The sequence below is a fragment of the Marmota marmota genome, unplaced genomic scaffold (genome assembly GCF_001458135.2).
Source record: "Marmota marmota marmota unplaced genomic scaffold, marMar, whole genome shotgun sequence".
Lineage (NCBI taxonomy): Eukaryota > Metazoa > Chordata > Mammalia > Rodentia > Sciuridae > Marmota > Marmota marmota.
The window spans coordinates 404,382-427,553 of NW_026000140.1; the positions used below are offsets into that span (position 1 = coordinate 404,382).

Below are 23,172 nucleotides of genomic sequence, written 5' to 3' on the forward strand. Positions count from 1 at the left end.
TCCTGTTTGCTAGTGTTAGTGGTGTCAGCATTGTGGAGCCACAAAGTATACCCATCATCCACTATGCAGTGTAATCTTGTTACTAGTGTGTTTATGAAAACTTTAAGTCCTTTGCACTATTTTAAAGTTCTGAAACTGAGGACTTCTCCACAGCATCACCTAGCTACCATGTGATGGAGTTTGAAACCAATTTTACACTTGAAGCACTTTTCCTAGGGTGATCACAAAATTTATCACCTAATGCTGAATGCTTTTGAGAGTGAAAGATACAGATATAATAACTACATATGGAAAATAGGTGTAAATCAAGACTTTATAAGAACAAGTGGGGCATGCATCATCCTACATTTGCCTCCTCTTTTCAGATCCTTTAATTATCAATTCAAAACATTCAAAGCATTATCATTATTTGAACACCACTAATAGCCTAAAGTTAACATTAAAGATACCAATAAGGTATGGAAAATTATAATAAAAACAAGACAACTTAAATATGCCTAAAGGATCAGTTTATTGAAATGACTGGAAAGGAAATACATTCTTGAAGAAATACTGGTAAATCCAATCCCAGAAACTATTCTTATATACATTTTTTGACATGTTTAGAGTATTTCCAACTCAACATTGAACTTACAATTTGGAAACTGCAAAGAGTTCATGAGTCTAATTCAAACTAAACCAATGACATGAAATGCATAAAATAAAAAGAATACAGTTTCATTTTTTCCAGGTAGTTCCATTCAAAAATATATATTTGGTAACATGATACAAGGAAAAGATGCCTTGTTTCCAGTCTCAGTCAATTCTGTGGAATAGAGAACAAATATAGAATTAATTCTGTTATATGATAAAGCTGTTTACTTTTCCCCATTTGTATTGGCATGACTAATTTAAAAAAAAGAAATTATGCATTTCATTGAACCTTTCCATGGAGGCACACAAAGTTTGGATCAGATCAAATATCAGCTCACTAGGAATGTTTTAATAAGATGTCTAACCTATCATTATCACAAAAGGCTTTGTATCTAAGAATCTCAAACAGAATTTTCTCTCCCCTTTTGAACACCCATACCTAGACCAATAATTTTATTTTGACTTGTGAATTAAAAGAAACAGAGAGTTTTAAGCAAACTAAATACAAAGTTTATGAAACTTAACCTGGAATAACAATGGAATTTTTCCTTTAATAAAAGCTCAAATGAATTTACATAAAAGTGAAAGAAAATCTATTTTATGGTTTTCTTAAAAATGATGGAAATCAAATCTCAGGATATTGACCCTTGAAAACAAGTCAGTCAAATCTATCAATAACACATAAGAAAATTAAAATTCTCTTGAAATTTTTCATGTTTCAGGTCAGTGGATAAACAGTTGACAACAAATTGATAATTAGTAAGTAAGTTAACATGTTGATGGAATTTTCCACTATCTGTAGGAGAATGAAATAGAAAAAATAATCAACTATAAAAGGAATTGGTCTAATCTCCAAACTTCTCAAACTTACCAAAAATAAGGAGCCGCTAACTTTGAAATCTTCTTAGACCTTGAAAGTAAACAAATAATAAATAAATAAATATACCACTTATCTTTTGACAAAAACAATTGCCTTAAGAATGCTCTAAACAATTAAATAAGCATCTCAAACTTTTCCCTTCATGTACAGATGGCAAAAATAAGGCATAATCTATGGCATTTTGGGAATGCATGTCCATGAGGAAAACATTGAAAACTCTTGAAAATAATTAGCTTTCTTGTGCCAAGCTCAATCAAATTATCAATTTTAATTTTGATTTTGGTAAGTCTTAACACTCTTTAAATCAGAATTCTTATTTGAATGTGGTAGAACATGCCTGCACTTCCAGTGACCTGGGAGGCGGATGCAGGAGAAGAGCGAATTTGAGACCAGCCTCAGTAAGTTAGCAAGAACTTGTCTCAAAAGAAAAATAAATAAATGGAAAGTCTATGGATGCATCTCAGTGCTACAGTGCCTCTGAGGTTCAGTCCTTAGAACTGCTAAAAAGAAAAAAAAGATATTGAAATTTATTCAGAATCCCTGCAATCATTTCTTTCTAACACAGACTATTCTACTTAGACAATCAGAACAACTTAATCAGAATCTATGTGGGGTATGTCTAGGCATTGGAATTGTGGGAGGGTGGCTCTAGGTGATTCTATTGTAGAGAATCACTGATCTAAATTATAACTTTATATCTTTGTTCTTTCACTCTCTAGGAGTGCATATTCTAGAAGTTTCCTCAACTTATTCTACCATCATATATACATCAGGAGTGAAATGGCAAAGTAAGTATGGACTTACAGTAACAGGGTTGGAAACTGGGACAAGTGGATTAGTCACAGGGTAGAGTGGGCGAGTAGGCTGGAACAGAAGATCTTGGTATTCCAGAAAGGCTTGGACAGGCATGTCTCTCTGGGGAAAGGGCACTACTTGCTGGGGAACAGGTGCGATTTTGGATTGAGGGATATGCGCCTGGGGCTGAGGAAGAAGTATGGGAGTCTGAGGAAAAGCCTGGGGGACCTGGGGGACCTGTTGCACGACAGGCTGGAGCTGAGGCAGAAGGAGGTGCTGGTTTTGGAGGTCAGTGAGATGTGGGATTTGAGGGACAAATGGGGTTAGCTCTGTTGGTGATTTAAGGAAGGGCATGAGCTTAAGCTTAGAAAGAATGGTCTCTTTAGTTTTGGGGACTTCTGCTATCTCAGGCTGAAGGAGAGACAGCACCATAGCCAGCTGAGAGAGAGTCAGGACATTTTGTGGAAGGAGGGTGTAAGGCATGAGCTGAGCATAAGGAAGTTGTGGCTGGGCAATGGGGTGGATTTTATCTTGGCATTCATCCTGAAAAAAGAAGAAGAATCTTTCAGTCCATGATTTAACCATAACTGTCATTTACAATCAATTAATCTACTGGACAACTACAATTGAGTGAAGACAATAAAAGAAAGATTTTCACTTATGTCACTTAAGAAATCATTTTGGCTCATGTAAAGAAAATGAGTAAAATATTCCTTAAGAGATTTCTTCTTAAACTCCTCAAATTTTTGGTGGATCTGTGGTCCAAACTGAAATCAATGTTTAGGAATTTTCTTGGATTTTTTTGACCTTTTCCTTAGTTATCAGGATAGATGTAATTTATATGCTTTGGTCTTTATACAGCACTGACTTTTCAACCTAAATATGCTAGCAACAGAACAAATTATTTTCATATAATGAAGAGACATCAATTTGGAAAGACTTAGAGGGACAACATGTGTATATATTTTCACTTTCTTTTTATGAAAAGTCAGTCTATATTTATGGCTAAATTCAGGGACTCATTAACACTGGCCAGATTCTACCATTACTTCTTTTGGTAAAAGGTAGTTTACTTGAGTGTTTAAAGTGCATTTATTTTTAAATTTTAATTGGTTTTAGAAAATATTTTGTGTGATAACCAAACCTTCTAATAATAAAACAGGAAGTGGAAATATTACAGTTAGGTAAATGTATGAACTGTAGAATTTTGTTATTCAAAAAATTCTTGATTTTTAAGCAAGCTCTGCTACTTAATTAACTGGATAATGTGGTCACATAGTGTGCACTCAATTCTTCTAAACCTCACTTCTCTCATTTGTAATGAAAATATCCTTAAGAATGTCATCATGCAGCCAATAAATATTGTAGTACAATTGACAAAATCTTAATGTCAAATCACTGAATATTCATGGCAAATCAGTTCATCAATACATCAGGGTAGATATTCTTAAGAATATTCTCCATCTACACATTAAGAAAATGAAATACAAAGAAACTTGTGGCCAAGGTTATGTCTGAGAAACAGACTTACACCTTGTCACCTTTATTCTCTTTCATCATCATAACATCTTCAGATTAAGAAAGGAACATAGTTCCCAGTTTGGAGGTGTTTGTACTAGTTTGAATTTATTAAAACAGATATACCATTAGTAATATCATTAGATAGTTAATCTCTATTCTAGAAATTGATTATGCATTTAAAAAGCACATTGATGACTTGGAAAATATATTTAACTTTGCCATTGTTTAATTTCTTATATTGATTGGTAGGTACATAGCATTTACTTTGCAATTCTTTAAGCTGAACATATACATTATGAATATTTTTATGGTTTATGTTTTATAATAATATTAGAATCACAGTCATCATGAAAAATTACCTGTCTTTGCTGCTGTTCCACATGCTTAACCTTCTCAAGCTTCTCCTAAAAATAAATCATGCATTTAAAATGCTATTATCTGTGAAATTCTAACAGGAAATCATGAAAATAAGTACAGTTATATATGAAGATTTTACCTTGATATGTGTAATAGATTCCTTTAGAAAAATAAAAAAAAATAAAAATAAGATTTAGTTTTGATTAATAATTCTTAGTTTTCAATATATATCAGAAAGTAAAGGCTTCAAAAGTTAATAGAGACACTTTCACTTGCTAGTGTCCTTAAGTTAGGATAATGACTACAACTTTTATATTTAAACCATTCTATAAAGCCTCTCATATTAAAAAAAACCCTGTCATATAAAAAAGTCAGATGAATTTAGTCAAGACAGAAAAGAAAATTGATGATCATTGTGCAAAAATAAGCTTCTAATGGAAGCTAATTTCTCTCTACAATCATGGTCCTTTTACTAATAACAAATGATGTCTAAAACACCATCTGATTATAAGAAGGAAAAAACTAATTGAAAACAGCATAACAGCATTTGGTGCATTATACTAGTCATTATTAGTTCACTTGTTAATGTGTTCTATTTCAAATAAACTATAAGAAATCAATACACCCCCTAAAATTCTCAAGGCTTTTTGAAGAGACAATATATATTGTCACACCATTTACTAAACAGATGACAACATTGTCAAGAGTGGTGCAAGGAGAAATGTCCACCTGACTCTCTTGAGTACATTAAGCTCTCACCAAATTCCACTGGCTTTTATTTATCAAAGTGACAACTCTAAGAAAAAAAAAATGTGTCCTAAACATGTTTGCTTACCCACTACCCTTCAAGCTCTTGGTTTCACTGATGTCCTAATCTAGTTTGTATCATAGCTCCTAATCAGTGTCTGATGCACAGAAATCACTCAATAAATGTTAAAAGGTCAGAGTACAGAAAGCTCAAGACAGGAAACAGAGCTGTATGATCCATAGAAAATGGGATGGGGAAGCAGTGACACAATTTCAAGTAGGAAGCCCACTTAGAAAGTTCTAGAGTACTAAATTCTCCAGGCATTTTTTTCTGTCTTTCAACATATATAAAGGGAATTTACATCAGAATTTGCATGTCATATGTGGCTACATTAGCATAATTACTGTGATGTAACACAATACAAGGCACATGATTTTATAGTTCTACAATTGGAAACTGCCCCTAAAAATCATTCTTACCTCACTGCTTGAAGTCTGTAAAGAAAAAGAAAAAATCAGCATTAAATCTACTAGATCATCGGAAAATATTTTTATTTTATGGATGGAAAAAATGTTTTCAAAAAAAACTTACCTCAGTGGATACACCGATTTCTTCCTTCTATAAAGAAAAGTAACAAGTCCATTTAGAGTCTGTAGATAATTCATTATCATACATTTACTCTTTTTATGCACTTTATATAGCATTCTTTTAAAAAGTTGGGGAAAGCTTTTTAAAATTTGCATGTCTTTGTACAGACATTAAAAGTAAAATTTTTATTATGTTTCATATTTAGTAAATTTAAATTGGTATACTTCTAATCACCTGAATTGAGAATAGATTTGGGAAGGATAACAGAAATGTAGTTACTTTAATTTCTATTAAATACTTTTTGTTATGATTATGAGTATACTTATGATTATGATTATGATTATTGCCTGTATTCTGTCCTCTGGTAGCCTTTGGATAAATTCAAAAAGAATTTGGCCCACTTCTCTACTGCAAGAGACATATATGTTTGAACAGTTTAATAAGATATATTTATATAATTTATGCATGCATAAAATTGTGTAATTCTACATAGTTATTTGCTGTTTTTCTTTCTTTTTTTGTCTTGTTTTGTTACTATGTATTTGTTTGCTTTTCCGTTAGCTACAGGGGGACATTGGAGTAGAAAACATTTGTCCCAGGTTTGAGACCCCACAGGAAAATTGAAAAAGTAGATAAGAGTGAATGATTTTCATAGACACCAAAACAAACAAACAAAAAAAGCTGAAAATTCCATTATTTGTATGCTAACATTATTGGTGATATTATTTTCTACATTAGGAAGATCAACCTCTCTATATGTTAGTTTTTTAGGAATTTTCTCTGTACATACCTCCCTTGCAAGAGCAAGAGCCACAAGGCAGGCAAGGATAAGGACCTTCATGGCTACCACGTCCTGTGAATGGGGAAATGAGAGATGGCGTAGTCAGTCAGACATATTTTGTTATTTAGGTAGAGTTATTTTTCCTTTAAAAAAATAAAAAATAATATAATACCATGCTTTCATTTTAAGGAAATATACTATTGGAAGTTCTATCCTGTAACTAGTCAAAAATCTACTTTGGCTTCCTACACCTAAATATTAAATTCAATCTATTCAGATTTTTAGCTCATGGATCTCCAGTCTTTTTATATTTAAGTTCACTCAGAGTGTTATATTTTGGGTTTTTAAATGTATAAAAATATATAAAAAGTTACAGAAAGATTTATTTGTTCATTTGCTATGAAATATTTACTTAGCACTTTAATTGCCAGACACTGCCTAGGTACTGGGGATAGAGCAAATCGAAAACCTGATAGAGCCTCAATTCTACTGCAAAGTACTCATTTCTACTGCTGAATAATTTTTATGTTTATTTTTCTTCTACTTAATAATGCCATTAACATTTAGTTTAATCACACCTTCTCATGTCCAATAAGACTATTGTTTTCATTGTAGCAGGTTTTGTTTGTTTGTTTGTTTTGTTACACTCTCCAGATAGATGCTTTCTTTGACAAATAGATTTGTTTCTTCTTCATTCATACTCACTATGCAGTCTTGATCCTTACATATCTAATATATCTTCTCCTGTGTGTTCCAGGACATTGGAGATAATACATTATTTTACCTCTTTTCTGTATAAAATGTGCTCATTGATATATTGATGATTGATCCAAAGGTCAAATTCTATTGCCCACTTCCAATGCCAAGGCTACCTCTTCTTATGAAATAAATCTTAACATTATTTATGAAATATACTAAATGGCCTTTGTGCTTGATTTTCTTGTATTTCATATAATGAATTTCAAAAAATAATTTTTATGTCAATATCATTTGACAGTTTTTTATTTTCAGATTTTTAAACTAAATGTCTTAACTAAAACAGCGCATGAAAAAAAAATGTTTCTAATTTTCTGCAAAACATTATCTCTAATATTTGAAGACTGAAATTCTGCCAGTGAAAAAATATATTTTCAGATTTTTCTAATGAATGTTATATAATTCTGAATTAATTTTACCTTTCCTAAGATCTCAAAAAATTTCAAAATAATTTTAATTGTCAGAGTTCAAAAAAGTATGTAATACTCCATTATAGATTATGATATGGAGAGTGTATCCCATTGCATTTATATATTTTATTCTCAACATTTTGTACACCAGATTTTTAAGTCAGAATTCTATTATTGACTGAAATTATATAAGCTAATCTTCTTTCATTCATTTTCTTACAAAGTAGGACACTTTCTTTTTAGCTTACTTATTTTAATATTACTATTTTAATATTGTTTCAAATATTGTAGGCTAGATGATAAACTGCGAAGTTGAAGGTACTGGACAAGTTTGATGACTATGGTCTTCTTCCATAATGATGTTTATAAATATTTAAAGTATTGCATGTTCCCAAACCACTACCTTCATTTCTTGACTCAATATGCTAACTCTATAAGCTATTAGACAAGGGCTTTCCCAATAAATATTCATTACCTCATAATATATTTAAATATATTTATTTTTACAGCTGAGATATGTTGAATCAAATTGGAAGAATTAGCAAACCAGTCATTAATTTGCTCTTAATACTATTAACTATCCTTATACTAAAGATATATGCTATCTTTAGTGTATATATACATGTATGTATATATACATGTGTACATAAAATATATATCCACTCAGTGTGAATTACATTTTCTTGGACTCATGAAACCTACAGAGCCATTATAGTCTTTCTAGGCATTCCATCATTTCTAAAATAAATGTTAAAAATAGCTTCAGCACTACCTTAAATACCTTTATTCTAAAACTGTACTTTAATCAATTACTTTCTTTCCAAAGAACAACCTAGTGTGCAATAAATAATAAGGAAGGTATACTCAAAATTTATAGCTGAATTTCTTACCTTTTTCCAAAGTGGAGGATAGGATGTGAAGGTGAAGCTGGGTAGATGATGGTCTATCTGCTTTTGTAGCTCTATATATACTGAATTTAATGACATGCTAATTTTGTGGTTTGAAATGAATTCAACATTAAGCTTCAATTCCAAGAAGTTTGCATGATTAGAAAGTGATTTCTGTTCAGTATCTGTCCCCAGAAATTCTGGGGAGCATTGTAACAAAGGGGTAATTCACAAGCTGATAAAGGAAACTTGTCCAGGAAATGCAATTGCTCACTAACAATGACTGGAGCACAGTGACACTCTGCCATAGTCCCCAAGTTATTGTGGGCACCATTTGATGTGTTAGGGTCTAATGGGGACTTAAGACCACAGTCATGGGGGCAGTTTTACATGAACAACATAGATACACAGGGCTTCACAAAGACCACAATTTCATGTTAACTTGAGCAGTTAGTGCTTTGTACTGCTGTGAAGTAGCTAACAAGTCTATGGTGAGAGCTTAGTCAGGTGGGGAAAACTGTTTAACACCCAGGGACACTTGACTTAGGAAAAATATATAATTCAATTCAAGCCAATACTTTTTTAACAAAAGAAAAAATATGCCTTTCTCTATAGTAAACAAATCAGAGAAGAAATATGGATGGCTGGTACAGGCAAAATCCTCATTAAAACTGTCATAGATATTTTGCAAAATTTCATGAGATCAATTCATCTGAAAAATATTGATTATATTTTCTATTTTGAGTTTAATAATTAAAATAATAATCATGTCTATCTTTTCCTTAGTATTAACCCTATTCTGGGTCCTAAGTATTTCGTAGATCAATATTTGTATCTTTCCCAAAACAGCATAAGTTAGCTCTTCTTAACAGCAAAAGTTAAATAACATTCTCAAAATTATATTCTTTGTTAATAACCAAGATACCATTTACATTCAGATGTGTCTAAGTCCCATAAACCATGTTTTACTTTCTGAAATTTTGTTATTAAAGTTAGCTGTCAATGTAGCGTTTTGGCTTCAATGTGCAAAACTTAATTATGGCTAGTAGAGAAATGGAATATCTGTGTTACATGCAAGCAGGGGACTTTGTCATTAAAGAGCTGCTACTTTAGTTATAATTAAATTACAAGTCTCATTCTGAGATGTGATTGATTGAATGGCAATTCAGTATTTTGATTAAAGGAAATAGATATACTTGGAGCAATGTAACAACTGTAAGGTTACATAGAAGATGTAGAGTACAACTTATTATTGCAGATAATTGATGCAGTTATAACTTGGATGCCTGTGAATTTCAAGTATGTAGTGTGACAAAATTCACCAGATACAGAAAAACATTAGACATTTGAAATAAAAAAGGATTATGTAATGTTTTTATTTTATGGCTTTGTGTCCATCATCAAAGGTGATCGTTGTATAATGTTATTATAGTAGTTGAGTATAGGCAATTGGATGCCCTCAATTAGGGAGATGGTGCTGGACATCTTGCACAACAGAAAGGCAAACATTAAAATAGAAGGAATTTGAAAACTTAGGAAAATTAATGAATTAACTATGCCAGTTATGCCAGGATGATTAAAAAGTTAACCATGTCATAAAACAAGATATGAAAAGGTAAAATTGTAAAGGGAATACTAAATTAATCTTGTATGTGATAAGTTTGAGTTATCCAACCTGAGGTGTTGTAAATTAAATTTTACATTCAAGGAAGAAGTCAAAAGTATAATTGAGGAAATTATTTTACCTCAAAGGAGTAAATAAATATCCCTAGTGAAAAGAAAAGAAATCATCTAAGAATATAATTCAAATATGCCCAGGAGAAAATAGAGTATCAACAAGATTGTTCAGTCTCTCACTTTCTTCTCCTTGATGCTTTGCATTGCTAGAAGAAGCAAGTGGCGTCAAAAGTGGCAATGATTCAAGATGTGCAGCAGGTGACATTGTCAATTCAACTATTGAAATGTACTCTAAATGATTAAAAAGTAATTTGTGAAAAATTAAAAGTAACATATGTATCCTGCTTTTCTGACAAATTTAGAGTAAGAGGTAAAGAGAATTATAGACTATGAGACCATTTGGATAGGGACAACTAGAATCATAGGAAGGTGACTTTAAGGTAGGGAAGACTAGTAACTTATAGAGGTCAATGGAGAAACAGTTGAAACACAATAAAGGAGTGGGAATAAATCAATGGTATGAATTTCTCTGGTAACACCAGAACTGTAGTAAAAAAATAAGACCTATATAACATGTGCCAATTTTCCTAAGACAAGAGAAAATGAGGAAGAGATGAGTAAATATAATGCATATTTTGAGATATGAGGTAGAGAAAATAAAGTTAAATGTTCTTAATATTGTTATTATTCAGAAATTGGGTTTCTCATCTGAAATTTGGGGAAGTAGTTATTTGTTTTCTGATCTCTAAGTGAAATAAGCCAGGAACAAAACAGAAAAAAACACTGCATGATCTCTAAAAAAGGCTGAATACATAAAAACAGAGTAGAATGACAGTTATCAAGGTTTAGTTGGGGGAAGGATATGGAGATACAAAGTCGCAATTTTATGAATTAGTAGGTCTAGAGATCTAATGTACAGCATGAAGACTACAGTCAATTATATATTACTGTATCATGGAAAGTTTCTGAGAATAGAATTTAGGTCCCCTTAACTCAAGGGGAAAATGATGACTGTGTGAGATACTTTTTATGTTAATTGGTTTGACTATAGCTATCATTTCACTATGTATGCCTGTGTGTATCAATGTGTATTTCACTGTATATGTGTGTATTGTATGCCTTAAATGTGTACAATAAAATACTACTATTTTTACATTTTTGGTGAATATAAAAATAAACTGAAAGATTCAAAAGCACCAGTTTTGTTTTTACCCAAGTAGATGTATGACAAGATGATTTAGTAACATACCAGAATACTAAAAAAAAGAATTTGAACGACCAGAGATTGTTACTTTTTTTAAGCAAAGAGTAGGCCTATTGAGAATGAACAGTCTCAAGAGGTACAAGATTGAAGCTAGTTATTACATAGAAATTTTGACATTAGAAATAAAAGAATTTCTTGACAATGAATAGATCCTAGAGATACCAAGTGTGAAAAGTGTTGAAAATAGGTGAGCATGAAAGTTGTCTGTGCTTTGTCAGGCATTTCCTAGCTGCCCAGGATGCAGCAATTAAGGAAAGTCAAGCTGGTCAAACAAAACTTTGATGGGAAAACAGATAGGAGAACCTACTTGTTGGGAAAAGTAATGCATATTATAATAAATCTATGATAAGGTAAATGGGCAGAAGGGAAATAGCTAGTTCATGTTAGGTGATGGATAGGTGAAGAGAAGAAAGTCTGCACAAAGGCACAAGTCCTGAGCTGAATCTCAATGCCTGATGAAGAGTCTGACCCATGGAGGAAGAGAATTCTGCACCTAAAGTAAGGATAGATGGGAGCCTTGGATGTGAGAAACAGGCAAATACAACTACATCAGACAATAAATCTGGGCCATGAAGTACAAGAAGAAGCAGATGGATGTGAGAACAGAGAAAGAGGAAAAGGCCCAGCAAGGATGTGTAAAGCACACCATGCTCCAAAGGAACATGTGTGGTGTTCTCTGCACAGTGGGATCTGTGGAAGGTTTAGGAAGGACAATAGCATTTAGATAATGACTGCTTCTAAAGAACAAATGATACTGTTATGGTTTTATTAAAACAGGACTGTCTAGATTTGGGGAGCCTGCTTTTTAGCAGTGAGTAAATGTCTTTCCCTAAAGAACAGAAGATCAAGGCAAGAAAACTGAAGTCCAGAGAGAAGCAGAGTCTTAGCTGGCATACCACAGTACAGGGTGACAGAGGCCTTGCTTTATGAACATTTACAATAACAGGCTCCAAGTTTCTTTGCCTATTTAGTGATTGATGTTCATAAAAGTTTTTAGCTGCCTATATGTGATGCTACTCATACTTACAACACTCTTTTATTCACTGCCTATAACAGATAGGTATCGTTTTAAAGTAAGAAAGCATAGTATAGGCCTAATTGGTTATTCTCATTCATAATGTACCTTGCATTCATACATGACAGATCTGTGGGGAAGTGGGACATTCTAAGTTGTCATATACATTTTATATTGCTTAGAAACCCAAGTTAATGTTTAATGCATATTAAAATTGCTCATCTGATATCCATTCTAGGACAATATTCATCTTTAGCCAGGAGGAAGCCAGGAAAAGAATGATGGAATGACTCCAGTGTCCTATGTCAGTTTGGAAAGGCCCTGGCTGCCCAATGTGCCTTTGTGCTTTAGCTCTGGGTTGCCAAGGCCACAGGCAACTAAGTAGGATTTCTAAGAAAATGAACAAAAGCAAACCTCCCTTACCCATCCAACATTTCCTTTTTATTTCTTAGCAGAATGCTTTACATATTGTGCAATAAATGCATCATTTCCTTGGGACTCTTATCAATTTTGAATTACATTCATCAGGATCCTTACAGATTTGATTGGGACTGAAAAGTAGGCAAAACTATGATCAAGGAAAGCATTAACAGTACACTAGACTAAGAAACATGCCCAGGGAAGAATCGAAGAGCCAGAGACTTATGATATAACCAAGTGCTAGGAGCCAGGCAAGCCAAGCATAATGGTAGGAAAGGAGCTAAGTGCCATGTGTAACAAGCCCAACTTGTTGCAGGAGTGTAAAATAGAATTGCACAGACTGAAATTCGATGACTGCCCAGACGAGAAGCAGGATATAATCAATGCAAGATATCCTAGAACTATTTGTCATCAGTAGAATTTGTTCAGCTAAAGCTTTTTCCAATATTGAGTGATAGATCTGATATATACATTCATGAGATTTGAGTCAAATATAAAGGTAATAGTTGAAGCTGCATAAATAATATAAAGAAGAGAACAGATAGGAAAACAAGGTAAGGAGTAATATAAAGGCAACCAAACTATTCAGAAAACAAAATCCAGAAGAGACCCTGGATATCATTCCATATGTTGTTCAACAGATATTGTAGAAAAGGGGGTAGAATTTAGACCTGAAAATTTACATTATTTGCCCAAGACACTATAGCTATTTAGAGATGGTGCTGGTATACTGAGGATGTGGCTCTGTGGTAGGGCACTTGCAAAGTCTGAGCAAAGCCTTGAGTTCAATCCCCAATACAGCCACAGACATAGTGATAATAGAAACCTGTGTCTCTTGAATAATATCCAAGGAACTGTTTATTAGCTGCACCAAATTACAGAAGTAATGAAAGAAAATAAAATAAGCAAATTGTATTGATGTATGTGATGCACCAAATTTATATATAGTGTAACATATAATAAAGTGACAAATAATTATATGGAGAGGGATAGATAGCTTAGTAACCCTTACAAAAATGGAATATATTAATTATTTCCATGATATTATGTAAATAGAGTAAATGGCATCCTATTAGAAGTGTAACTATGAAAATTGATTTCTAAAAGTAATCCAGAATCCTGGGCTGGGGTTGTAGCTCAGTGGTAGATCACTTGTCTCGCATGTGTGAGGCACTGGGTTCGATCCTAAGCACCACATAAATAAATAATTAGCAGATAAAATATATTGTGGGGAAAAAAGTAATCAAGAATCCTAGAAAAGCAAAAGTGTTTTCTAAGTGGGCATCATGGATGCATAAAGCCTGAGATAGTGACGCACAGGAGACGTTTTCATCAGATCTTTTTTTTTTCCAAAGATTAACAGTATTTATTTAGAAATATTAGTTGTACCCTCTCAAGAACTTTCTAAAGCCCCACCATAGATTTTCTCTAGTTCATCAGATCTTAATCACTCTTACTTTACATACTATTACAAATAATTCTGGATATATTTCTGGAGTACATACTACATGATAAACTAAGATTTGTCATCCTTGGCTCTACTGGCACTTCAGGCAGGAGGTTTATTGGGAGGTTTGTCTTATTCATTGTGGGATATTTGTGAGCAACTCTGGCTTCTACCACCAGGGTTCCACTAGCACCAGCTTATGCTTTGCCATTAGAACCAAAAATGCATTGAGGAAATTTCTATGTTCCCTGGTGGCAGGGGATCTCCAGAGCAACTTCACTAGATGATATAGAAGACCACACAATGATAAAAATATGAAGATGATCTTGTTCCTGCTAATAAATTATAAATATGGAATAACATAATGGTATGTTCTGTGATTTCAGCACACTACAATCTTAATATCAAGCTTCCTACTCTACTTTGCAATAGCCCCTTCATATTCCCAAAAAGGAATTTTATTTGACCCCACCAGAACTCAGCTCCTTACAATGATTTATCATTTTCTCACTGCACTTATTATTAAGGGTCCCCTTTTTCTAACTTAGAATTTTATGGTAATCATTGTTATCACACCTTGTTTTATATACTCCACTTGCCAAGACTCCTATTAAATATTCAAAGCAATAATACGCCTTACTCCATCTTCATGTTAAACAACAGAGGATTTTGCTTCTTATTTTACTGAGAAATTAGAGTGATCTGAAATTTGGAAAGTTTGCTTACTCTTCTCTCCCCCACCTACATCTTTTCTCTGTATTGTCTCTGCCACACATGAGGACTTATTTCTTCTTTCAGCAGAGCCAAACACTATACTTGCACAGAAGAAACCAACCCTTCCACTCCCGCCTTCACCAACTTGTGGACACTGCCTTGCATTGCATTGTCTTCTTTTCCTCTGTATAATCTATCATGAACCTACACTTTGTAAAAAGATACTCCCCCTTTTCATCACTTTTCCTTGGTAATATTTCCCCATTTCTCTCTAACCCTTTGAAGGAGTGGTAAAAATAATTCCTTCAAAGTTCCCCATACTTGATATCTCCAATTTCTTTCATGCAATTTTTTTTTCTTCTAATTAGATTTTCACATCTACCACACCACAAAATTCTTGTCAAGACCCAATCTGGAATATGCTTTTCTAAACCTAAAAATCATTTTTTATATTTCTCTTACTTATCCTATCACCAACATTTGATACAATGACATATTTTCAATCAGTTCTCCTTCTTTTCCTATACCTCTGGCTGTTCTTTCTCAGACTCATTGGTAATTTCTCCTCATCTCTGAAATATGTGGTGAAAAAGTAGTGTAGAAATATCAGTTTCTGGACTTCTCTTTTCTGCCTATATTAACTTCCCCATTGAGTTATCCAAGATCATGGTTTTAAATTATCATGAGTTCATGACTTCCAAATTTATATCCAAATCTATCCTCTACTCTGAATTCTATACTTCTGTATCCAATGGGTCTTCTTAGAGGACTTAGTAATTTCAAAGTTCACATATCCAACATGAGTTTCTTACCACCCCACAAAACCTGGCCCTCTTACAATCCTTCCCTTTTAGTCATTTGAGCAAGAGCCCTGTGGTTCTATCTTATTCCTCTTTCTCACACCACTCATCTGATCCATTAGCAGATAGCTTTGGCTCCATTTTCAAATGATATCCAAATCTGACACTTTCATCATCTCCACTACCACTCCATGGTTCAAGTTACCATTAACTATTGTTTGGATTATAGGAGTGGTCTCCTAACTTGTTTCACTGATTCTTCCTTTCAGTTTATCTTTAAATAACAATTCAGAGTGTTGCTCTTGAATGCACTTTATAATCTCTAATATTTCTCTTCTCCACATATAAGCCTCCAAAATTAAAATTCAAAGCCACTGAAATGACCTAAAATACCTCAAGTGGCCAAACCACCTTTCACTCCTCTGAACTCATGTTCTGTACTTCCTTTCTGTTCCTCTGAGAACTCTGGCCTTTTTGCTAGCCTTCCTTGTGTACAGATGGTAGGCAAGCTGCCACTTGGGAACTATCCATTTGCTGTTTCCTCACTGTGAAATTCTTTTCCTGGATTAAAAACATGATCCACTCCCCTTCTTCCCTCAGGTCTTTACTTGCCTTTTCCATGAGGCTTTCCCTAGGCATGTTACACAACACTCCTGACACTTCCTCTCTCACTTCCTTTACTTATTTTTCATACTGATGCTTAATTTAGCCTATAATACAATCCAATACTATATTTTTGGCTGATTTTATCGTGTTTTTTACTACCTTTCTCCAGTTGTTTGTGTGTACCATATCTGTAATGCATATGAGAATGTAAATTTTTTGAGGGCTATGGACCAAAACCCTAATATATTTGGCTAAGTTTCTATAAGTTCATATTGTTTATTTACTTTATTAAATAATTTAAGTAAATTTTTTATGATACAGGGAATTAAACCCAAGGTCTCATGCATGCTAGGCAAAAGCTCTATCACTGAGCTATACTCTCAGCCCCAAATAACTATGTTTTGAATGAGTGAATGAATATATGAATTAATTTATGTGATTGGATAAAATAGTATCAATGTCAATACTCTGCTACTGAATGCACTGAGTGGACATGGACTACATCTTTTTATGTTCACATTTCAACTTATTCTTGGATAATATGTAGAATTCACTAGTCAGAGACTATAAAAGAAGACATGCTTTTTCAGAAGGTATATGGGGAAAGATGTGAAATCATAAAAATATAGGCTATTTACCAAAAAAAATGTTGTGGATGAAGCATAAAAAAAAGCAAGAAGTGAGGCCAATGACATTTCCCAGGAATACCATTGAAAAAACCTTTTGAATGTTCTACTGATTCCTTGGATTATACTCTGTGGATGATAGAAAGCCCTCAAAATGTTTTTATCTTCTAAAATGACTTGTCACATATGTTTTTGAAAAATAACTAAGGATAGTCAGGCTAATAAATTAGAAAAAGTCAAAGAGGAGTAGGGAAACCAATCAGGAAACCAAGTACAATTAGACAGGAAAGTGATAATAATACCAAAGAGAAAAAAATCAGTTGAATTCAGAATTCAAGCAGGAGAATCCACACACACGTGTGTGTGTGTGTGTGTATTTTTTACTGTGCTTCTGATAATAAAGATGAAGAGATAATTTGACCTAGCTTTAGAGAGAGTTATGGGATGGTATTTATAGTGTAGAAAGGGGAAAATGGATAATTTGTCTATGCTAAAAAAGACCAGGGGAGATTAAGTAAAGATACCAAAGAGAAGAAGAGTAACAAGCTTGGAAGACACATTAAGGGTAGATCTACCAAAAGCCAATGACTGATGAGAAGGGAACCTCCTGATGGTTAGAGGAATGAGCAAGTATGATTAGCAAGCTCCAAGCTCATTCTTAGGGATACAAGGGGAAGACAGATTTCTTGTCTTCAAGAGACAGAGATTTTTGAATAGGTCCCTTAAAAACAGATTTATGGACAGGATCAAAGGATATATAAATATCAAAACAATAAAAAATTGCAGTTTTAGCAAGAAAAAATCCATATAACTTTAAGCTAATCGGTCACTACAAATAGCATATATAATGGTTAATCTTTAATGTTTCTGAGAGTTGTAACCCATGGCATATATTTTATAAATCCTTCTGTACAAACATGTATTTTTAAAAAATATATTAATGGTTTAAAGTTAACTTTCATGGCCTATGCTTGTAATCCCAGAGACTTGAGAGGCTGAGGCAGGAGAATCATGTTCAAAGCTAGTCTCAAAACTTAGCTAGGCCTTAAGCAACTCAGTGAGACACTATCTTTAAATACATTAGAGGGCTGGGGATGTGGCTCAGTGGTTAAGTTCCAAAAATAAATGAATAAATTAATGACCAGAGCTGAATATATACTGCTTCTTGTACCTTAAGCTTGTACTATCTAGGAAGTCACCATCCATACTTCATCTGACAATGTTCATATCCAGCTCTATGTTACTCAATTAAGTCATTTGCCTGGCTATTCAAATTTGTGTTTTCTAATTTATTATGTAACAATATTATTATATAATTTGTTTTTAAATGTTGTAAATGGTACATATAAATAGAACTCGTAGCCAGAGAAAAAGAAAAAGAAAGAGAGGGAGAGAGAGTCACCATCTTACAGATACAAAAACTGAACACAAAGATTATTTTCTCAATGTACAGCGCTAATACATAGTGGAACTGGGTTCTATTATGTCATTGTTATTCAGGAATACAAAGTTTTGTATTCAATAGATGTTGCCAAACTCTTAGGCTCTTTATTCATTATTTCTATTTTTAAATGAAGAAATAATAATTGTACCTATCTATATGGTATAATGTGGTATTTCAATATATTCTACTTTAAGATCAAATTAGAATACTAGCATATCCATCACTGCCAACATTTATTATTTCCTCTATGGTGAGAACATTCAAAAACCTCTCTTCTAGTTATACTGAAGTTGCATTATAACTAACTATAACCACCCTATTATGCAGTAGAACACCAGAATTTATTCCTCCTGTCTCACTGAAATTTTGTACTCATTGACCAACTTCAGTTGACACATGGTCAGTATGCCAATGATCGTTTTCATATTATCTTAAAAAAAAAAATAAACAAATATAAAATAGCTCACGATGTTTTAAATTTTTAATTAAGTGGGGGAAAAACAGGTCTATATATGGAGCTGGGATTTTTTTTTTTGTCAAGTTCACATCTAACACTATTTTGAGGTAATTTTAAATATAAGGATTATCACTAATCTCTTTCTTGTTGAATTTCTCTAGAAATAAGGTACAATAATTTTTATCTTTCACTTTAAAACAATAACTAAGCTGACAACTGTTATTTCAATTAAAATTATTTGTAAAAAATATATATATCTTCATGGAATAATTCCAATCTTTTGCAAATAGGTTGGTTTTCATTGTAAGGCAGGTTTCTACAAGACCTTGATCATGTCCACAACATCAGCCTTGCACATTTCCCAGCATACAGTAGCAACCCAATACTATCTTTTTTTTTAAAGATATATGGAGAGAATTTTTTTAATATTTATTTTTCAATTTTCAGTGTACACACCATCTTTATTTTATTTTTATGTGGTGCTGAGGATCGAACTCAGTGCCACGCACATGCCAGGCGAGCATGTTACAGCTTGAGCCACATCCCCAGCCCCCAATACTATCCTTTTTAACTGATACATGCAAATTATACATTTTTATGGAGTATCCATGTGATGTTTCCATGCACACATACATTGTGTAATATTCAAATGGAGTAAACTTATCTATGTCCTTGAACAATTGTCATCTTTTTAAGGTGAAAAGATTCAAATTTCTTTCTTCTAGTTTAATAAAGAAACACACATAATGTCTTATCATTACGTATAGTTACTCTACTGTACAACAGAACACTAGAGCTTAATTTTCTTATCTATCTTAGCATAATATGTAAAAATTATTTAGCAAAGCAAAACCTAGACCAGACATTTAAGTACTTTTATTTCCACATCTTCTCGTTTGCCCTAGGCATGGGGTATAAACACATTTAATTCTGTTTGCAGAAAACAAACAAACAAAAAACATTCTCCTTGTGAATAAATAATAATTTTCAACAAGATAGATTCTGAAAAATGAAATGGTATGATCCACTTTGATTGAGATTAATTTGATTTTACTCAATTCCTTTTTTCCAAGCTGCATATGGGAAAAGTACGTAGTTTACAGTACGTGTTGATTTCCATGAGAACTCATATCCTTCCACCTCATGTTTCTCACATTTAAAGTGAAATGACTCCAGGAGTTTAGTACTACACATCTCTCACAGGAAATTTCTATTCATAATTTGAAATTTGATTTAATTCCTTGAGTCTTAGGGGCTCATGTTACTCATCAGAAGCCATGTGGTCAATGATATTAGACAAAAAGAAAATGTTTTTACTGTTCCTAGGAAAATTGGTATAAAAATTCTCTTGCTTATTACTGGTTGGATAATTCATTATTAGGAACACAATATTAGATGGGTATCCCATATTATCTGGAGGCCTCCAGATCACCTGTGTGATCTGGATCCCCCATGTTCCCCAGTCCATGGAAAACACCTAGAGGGAGGTTGATCTCTTGGGTAGTAGGAGAGTGGTCAGAAGGGTAGATAAGGTATCTTGGCTGTTTAGCAAGACAAGATCAGCACATCTGCTAGTGGCAGCTGTCTGGCTATTCAAAAATCCCTGGAAGACTAATGTGTGTAGTACCTTTCAGCAAGGGGGAAAGAGGATCCATGCTGGCTGAGCTCTCTCTCCAGGGAAATGCAACAGGGTGGTAACCTGCTCACTCCCCAGATGCATTAAGGAACTGTAAGGACCACAGGCCTCTCCAGCAGTGAATGCTTTGCCTCAGGTGCCTCTGGCTTAAATGGGGACTGCCAGGGACTTTCTGATTACTCTTTCCCTGATGAATGGGGTCTTTTTGGTTCAGGGTAGTCCTGGAGACAAAAGGGTCAGAGACGCCTGTGTCTACCCCTTTATGTGGCCACCTTGTATCTCTATGATCTAAATCAATGCTACCAGATTCCTATTGCACTAGGTACTCTGTTTCATAGCTTCATTAAAATTGGTGTTATTTTCTCTTTTCTGGCTTTGTTTTGAGTGAAGCATGCCAGGTATATCTACTCAGTCACATTTTTTATTTCCCATATCATTTGATGTATCATTTCAATGTGATATCCCCCAAATTCTGCTTCCAACCACAGAAAATGGAGGATAAAAATGACACCAAATAAAAAGATACAAAAGAAGGAATGCAGGTAGGATTGGATAAACATATTACTGAAGATCATTGCAGTTTTAAGAGACCATTAGTACATTATAAGTCAAGAGTGAGATGGCAGGACTCCATGAAAATTGAAAGTAAAAACTTTCTCTTCTCACTGGGTGTGATGGCACACTTCTTTTTCTTTTGTGTATATGTAGGAAAAGAATAGGCATATGTTACATCTACCATATTAACTATTCTCATTTAAATAAAAAAATCTGCATCCAATTCCATATATCAACCTATAGCCTTACACTCATGCTGAGGAACCACAGAGATGTCCTAATATACCAAATTTATGAAACATTTATCTCTAGTCATGTAATAGTCAAATGAAGAAAACAATTTACTTCTTTTGGACATAAAATTGAATCCATTTGGAGCTACTATTTTAAGTATTCAATCTCACTCTTCTATGAAGGAATCTATGGCTCACTGGATCTCTAACTCTCTCCCTCCTGTTTTAAGATTCGAAGTGACCCTCCTGTTTGTTCAAAGACATTTTTGCTCTGTACTTTGTTTTTCATTTCCTCCATCACTTTTAAAGAATTGTTTTTATGAAGATCTTCCTGTAACGGGGGATATAGTTCAGGGAAACAGTTCTTGCTTAGCAGGCTCAAAGCCCCAGAAAAAGAATATATTCTTCCCAATGAAGATTATGATGGTATAAATAATTATAATGCCTAATGTTTATATATAAGCAATTCCTATTTGCAGCATCCCTTATACACATTCTCATTTAATCCTGCTCCAACTACTATGATAATGCTTTCCAGATGAGAAAACTGTAGTTTGATGACATTTAGAAATTTCAAAGCTCACTGAAGTCTTTATTTGTGGGCAATTAACTTTTCCTTCTTGAAATTTTGTCTCCTTGACTTCCACAATATACAAATTGCCTGGAAATGTTCTTCTCATCTATTATTCGTTTCCTTCTCTGAGATTTTCATGAACTTCTCTATTTTTTCTCACATATTACATTAAAAATACAGGGCTTCTGCTTAGCCTACTGCTCTTTTGACTTGACACATCTTTTTTGTACTATATCTTCTATTGTCAAAGTTTGAATAAACTCAATAAGCTAAATTCCAAATCTAGACTTCTATATGTATCCTCCTCTCTGCAGTTGAAACTCACACAATAAATTTGTGTTCCTGTACTTGCCTTAACTTTGTTTCAGGGGCTTATAGAATAAGCCCATGAAGGTCAGAAACATAGCCTGTCCCTGTATATGCTCTGTGCCAAAGAAATTCTATGGCTATCTAGTAGACAGTCACATATTTTTCCATATTGTCAGCTGCAAGACTTTTCAGTCATTCAAATAGATACATGATATCCTGTTAAAAAATAAACAAGATGGATATTTGTCACAAATACAGAAGAAAGAGTAGGGGAGGAAAGTCCAGCACAAATATCAGTGGACTTCCTAATGTGATATCACAGGAAATATCTGATGTGATATTTCCCTTGTAAATGAACACCATGGCATTTTCAAAGACCGCAGCAGTGTTGGTTATAGATAATAAGGTATCTGTTTTACTTAATTATAAAATGTCAAACACATTGTAATCCATCAGTCTTCTAAAATAATCTGCTGTTCCTGAGAATGGGATTATAATTAATACAAAAGTTTACTTCTGTTTTAATAGGACACTATTCTCATTTCTCACTGCCATAAGCAATCCCTGTCCTTCCAAAATTTGAAGGAGAAAATGAAGGAATCAATGCCTACATTGTGGTATTCCAACTTATATATACTTGATGTAAGTTTTCAGGATTTTATTGAGACTACTTGTTCTCTGGGAGGATCTTGTTACTTGGAAGTGCCATGGGAGCATTAGTGTGCTTGTTCATTATTTCATAGATCTATAATAACAATTGTTAAAATGCTGGTTAAATGAATTAATGAAGAAATGAATGAAAGTTAAGGATGGAGAGAAGGAAAAAAGGAAGGAAAGGAATCAATGGGGACTTTCAATATGACTACAGTAAGATTTATTCTTTAAAATCAGACATATTTCTATAGTCACTGAACTCTGTTTATCTTTTGTTACATTGAAAATTACTAGACATTTAATTGGCTTTCATATGAGAAGGAACCATAGATCTAGGATTATTAGGTAACGTAAACAAAAAAGCAGGAATAACTTTAATTCAATG

General features: G+C 33.4%; 1 protein-coding gene across 1 annotated transcript; it reads right to left on the minus strand.

The window, feature by feature from the left end:
* Positions 1–1,351: 1,351 nt before the first annotated feature.
* LOC107158752 (beta-casein-like) lies at positions 1,352–6,363 on the minus strand. The gene is made up of 6 exons (XM_048785738.1): positions 6,313–6,363; positions 5,526–5,552; positions 5,414–5,428; positions 4,189–4,233; positions 2,318–2,851; positions 1,352–1,429 (listed from the first exon to the last, which is right to left on the minus strand). Exons 1-6 carry the CDS (start codon positions 6,361–6,363, stop codon positions 1,352–1,354), a joined length of 750 nt encoding a protein of 249 aa, XP_048641695.1.
* Positions 6,364–23,172: the final 16,809 nt, after the last annotated feature.

What these genes read in the sequence shown, in the direction of transcription:
- LOC107158752 (XM_048785738.1), bottom strand. Translation starts at nt 6,363, where the DNA reads ATGAAGGTCCTTATCCTTGCCTGCCTTGTGGCTCTTGCTCTTGCAAGG. An exon ending in CTCTTGCTCTTGCAAGGGAG is followed by an intron (nt 5,553 to 6,312) that starts GTATGTACAGAG and finishes TTTTCTTTATAG; the next exon opens with AAGGAAGAAATCGGTGTATC. An exon ending in TGGAACAGCAGCAAAGACAG is followed by an intron (nt 2,852 to 4,188) that starts GTAATTTTTCAT and finishes TTCTTTTTTCAG; the next exon opens with GATGAATGCCAAGATAAAAT.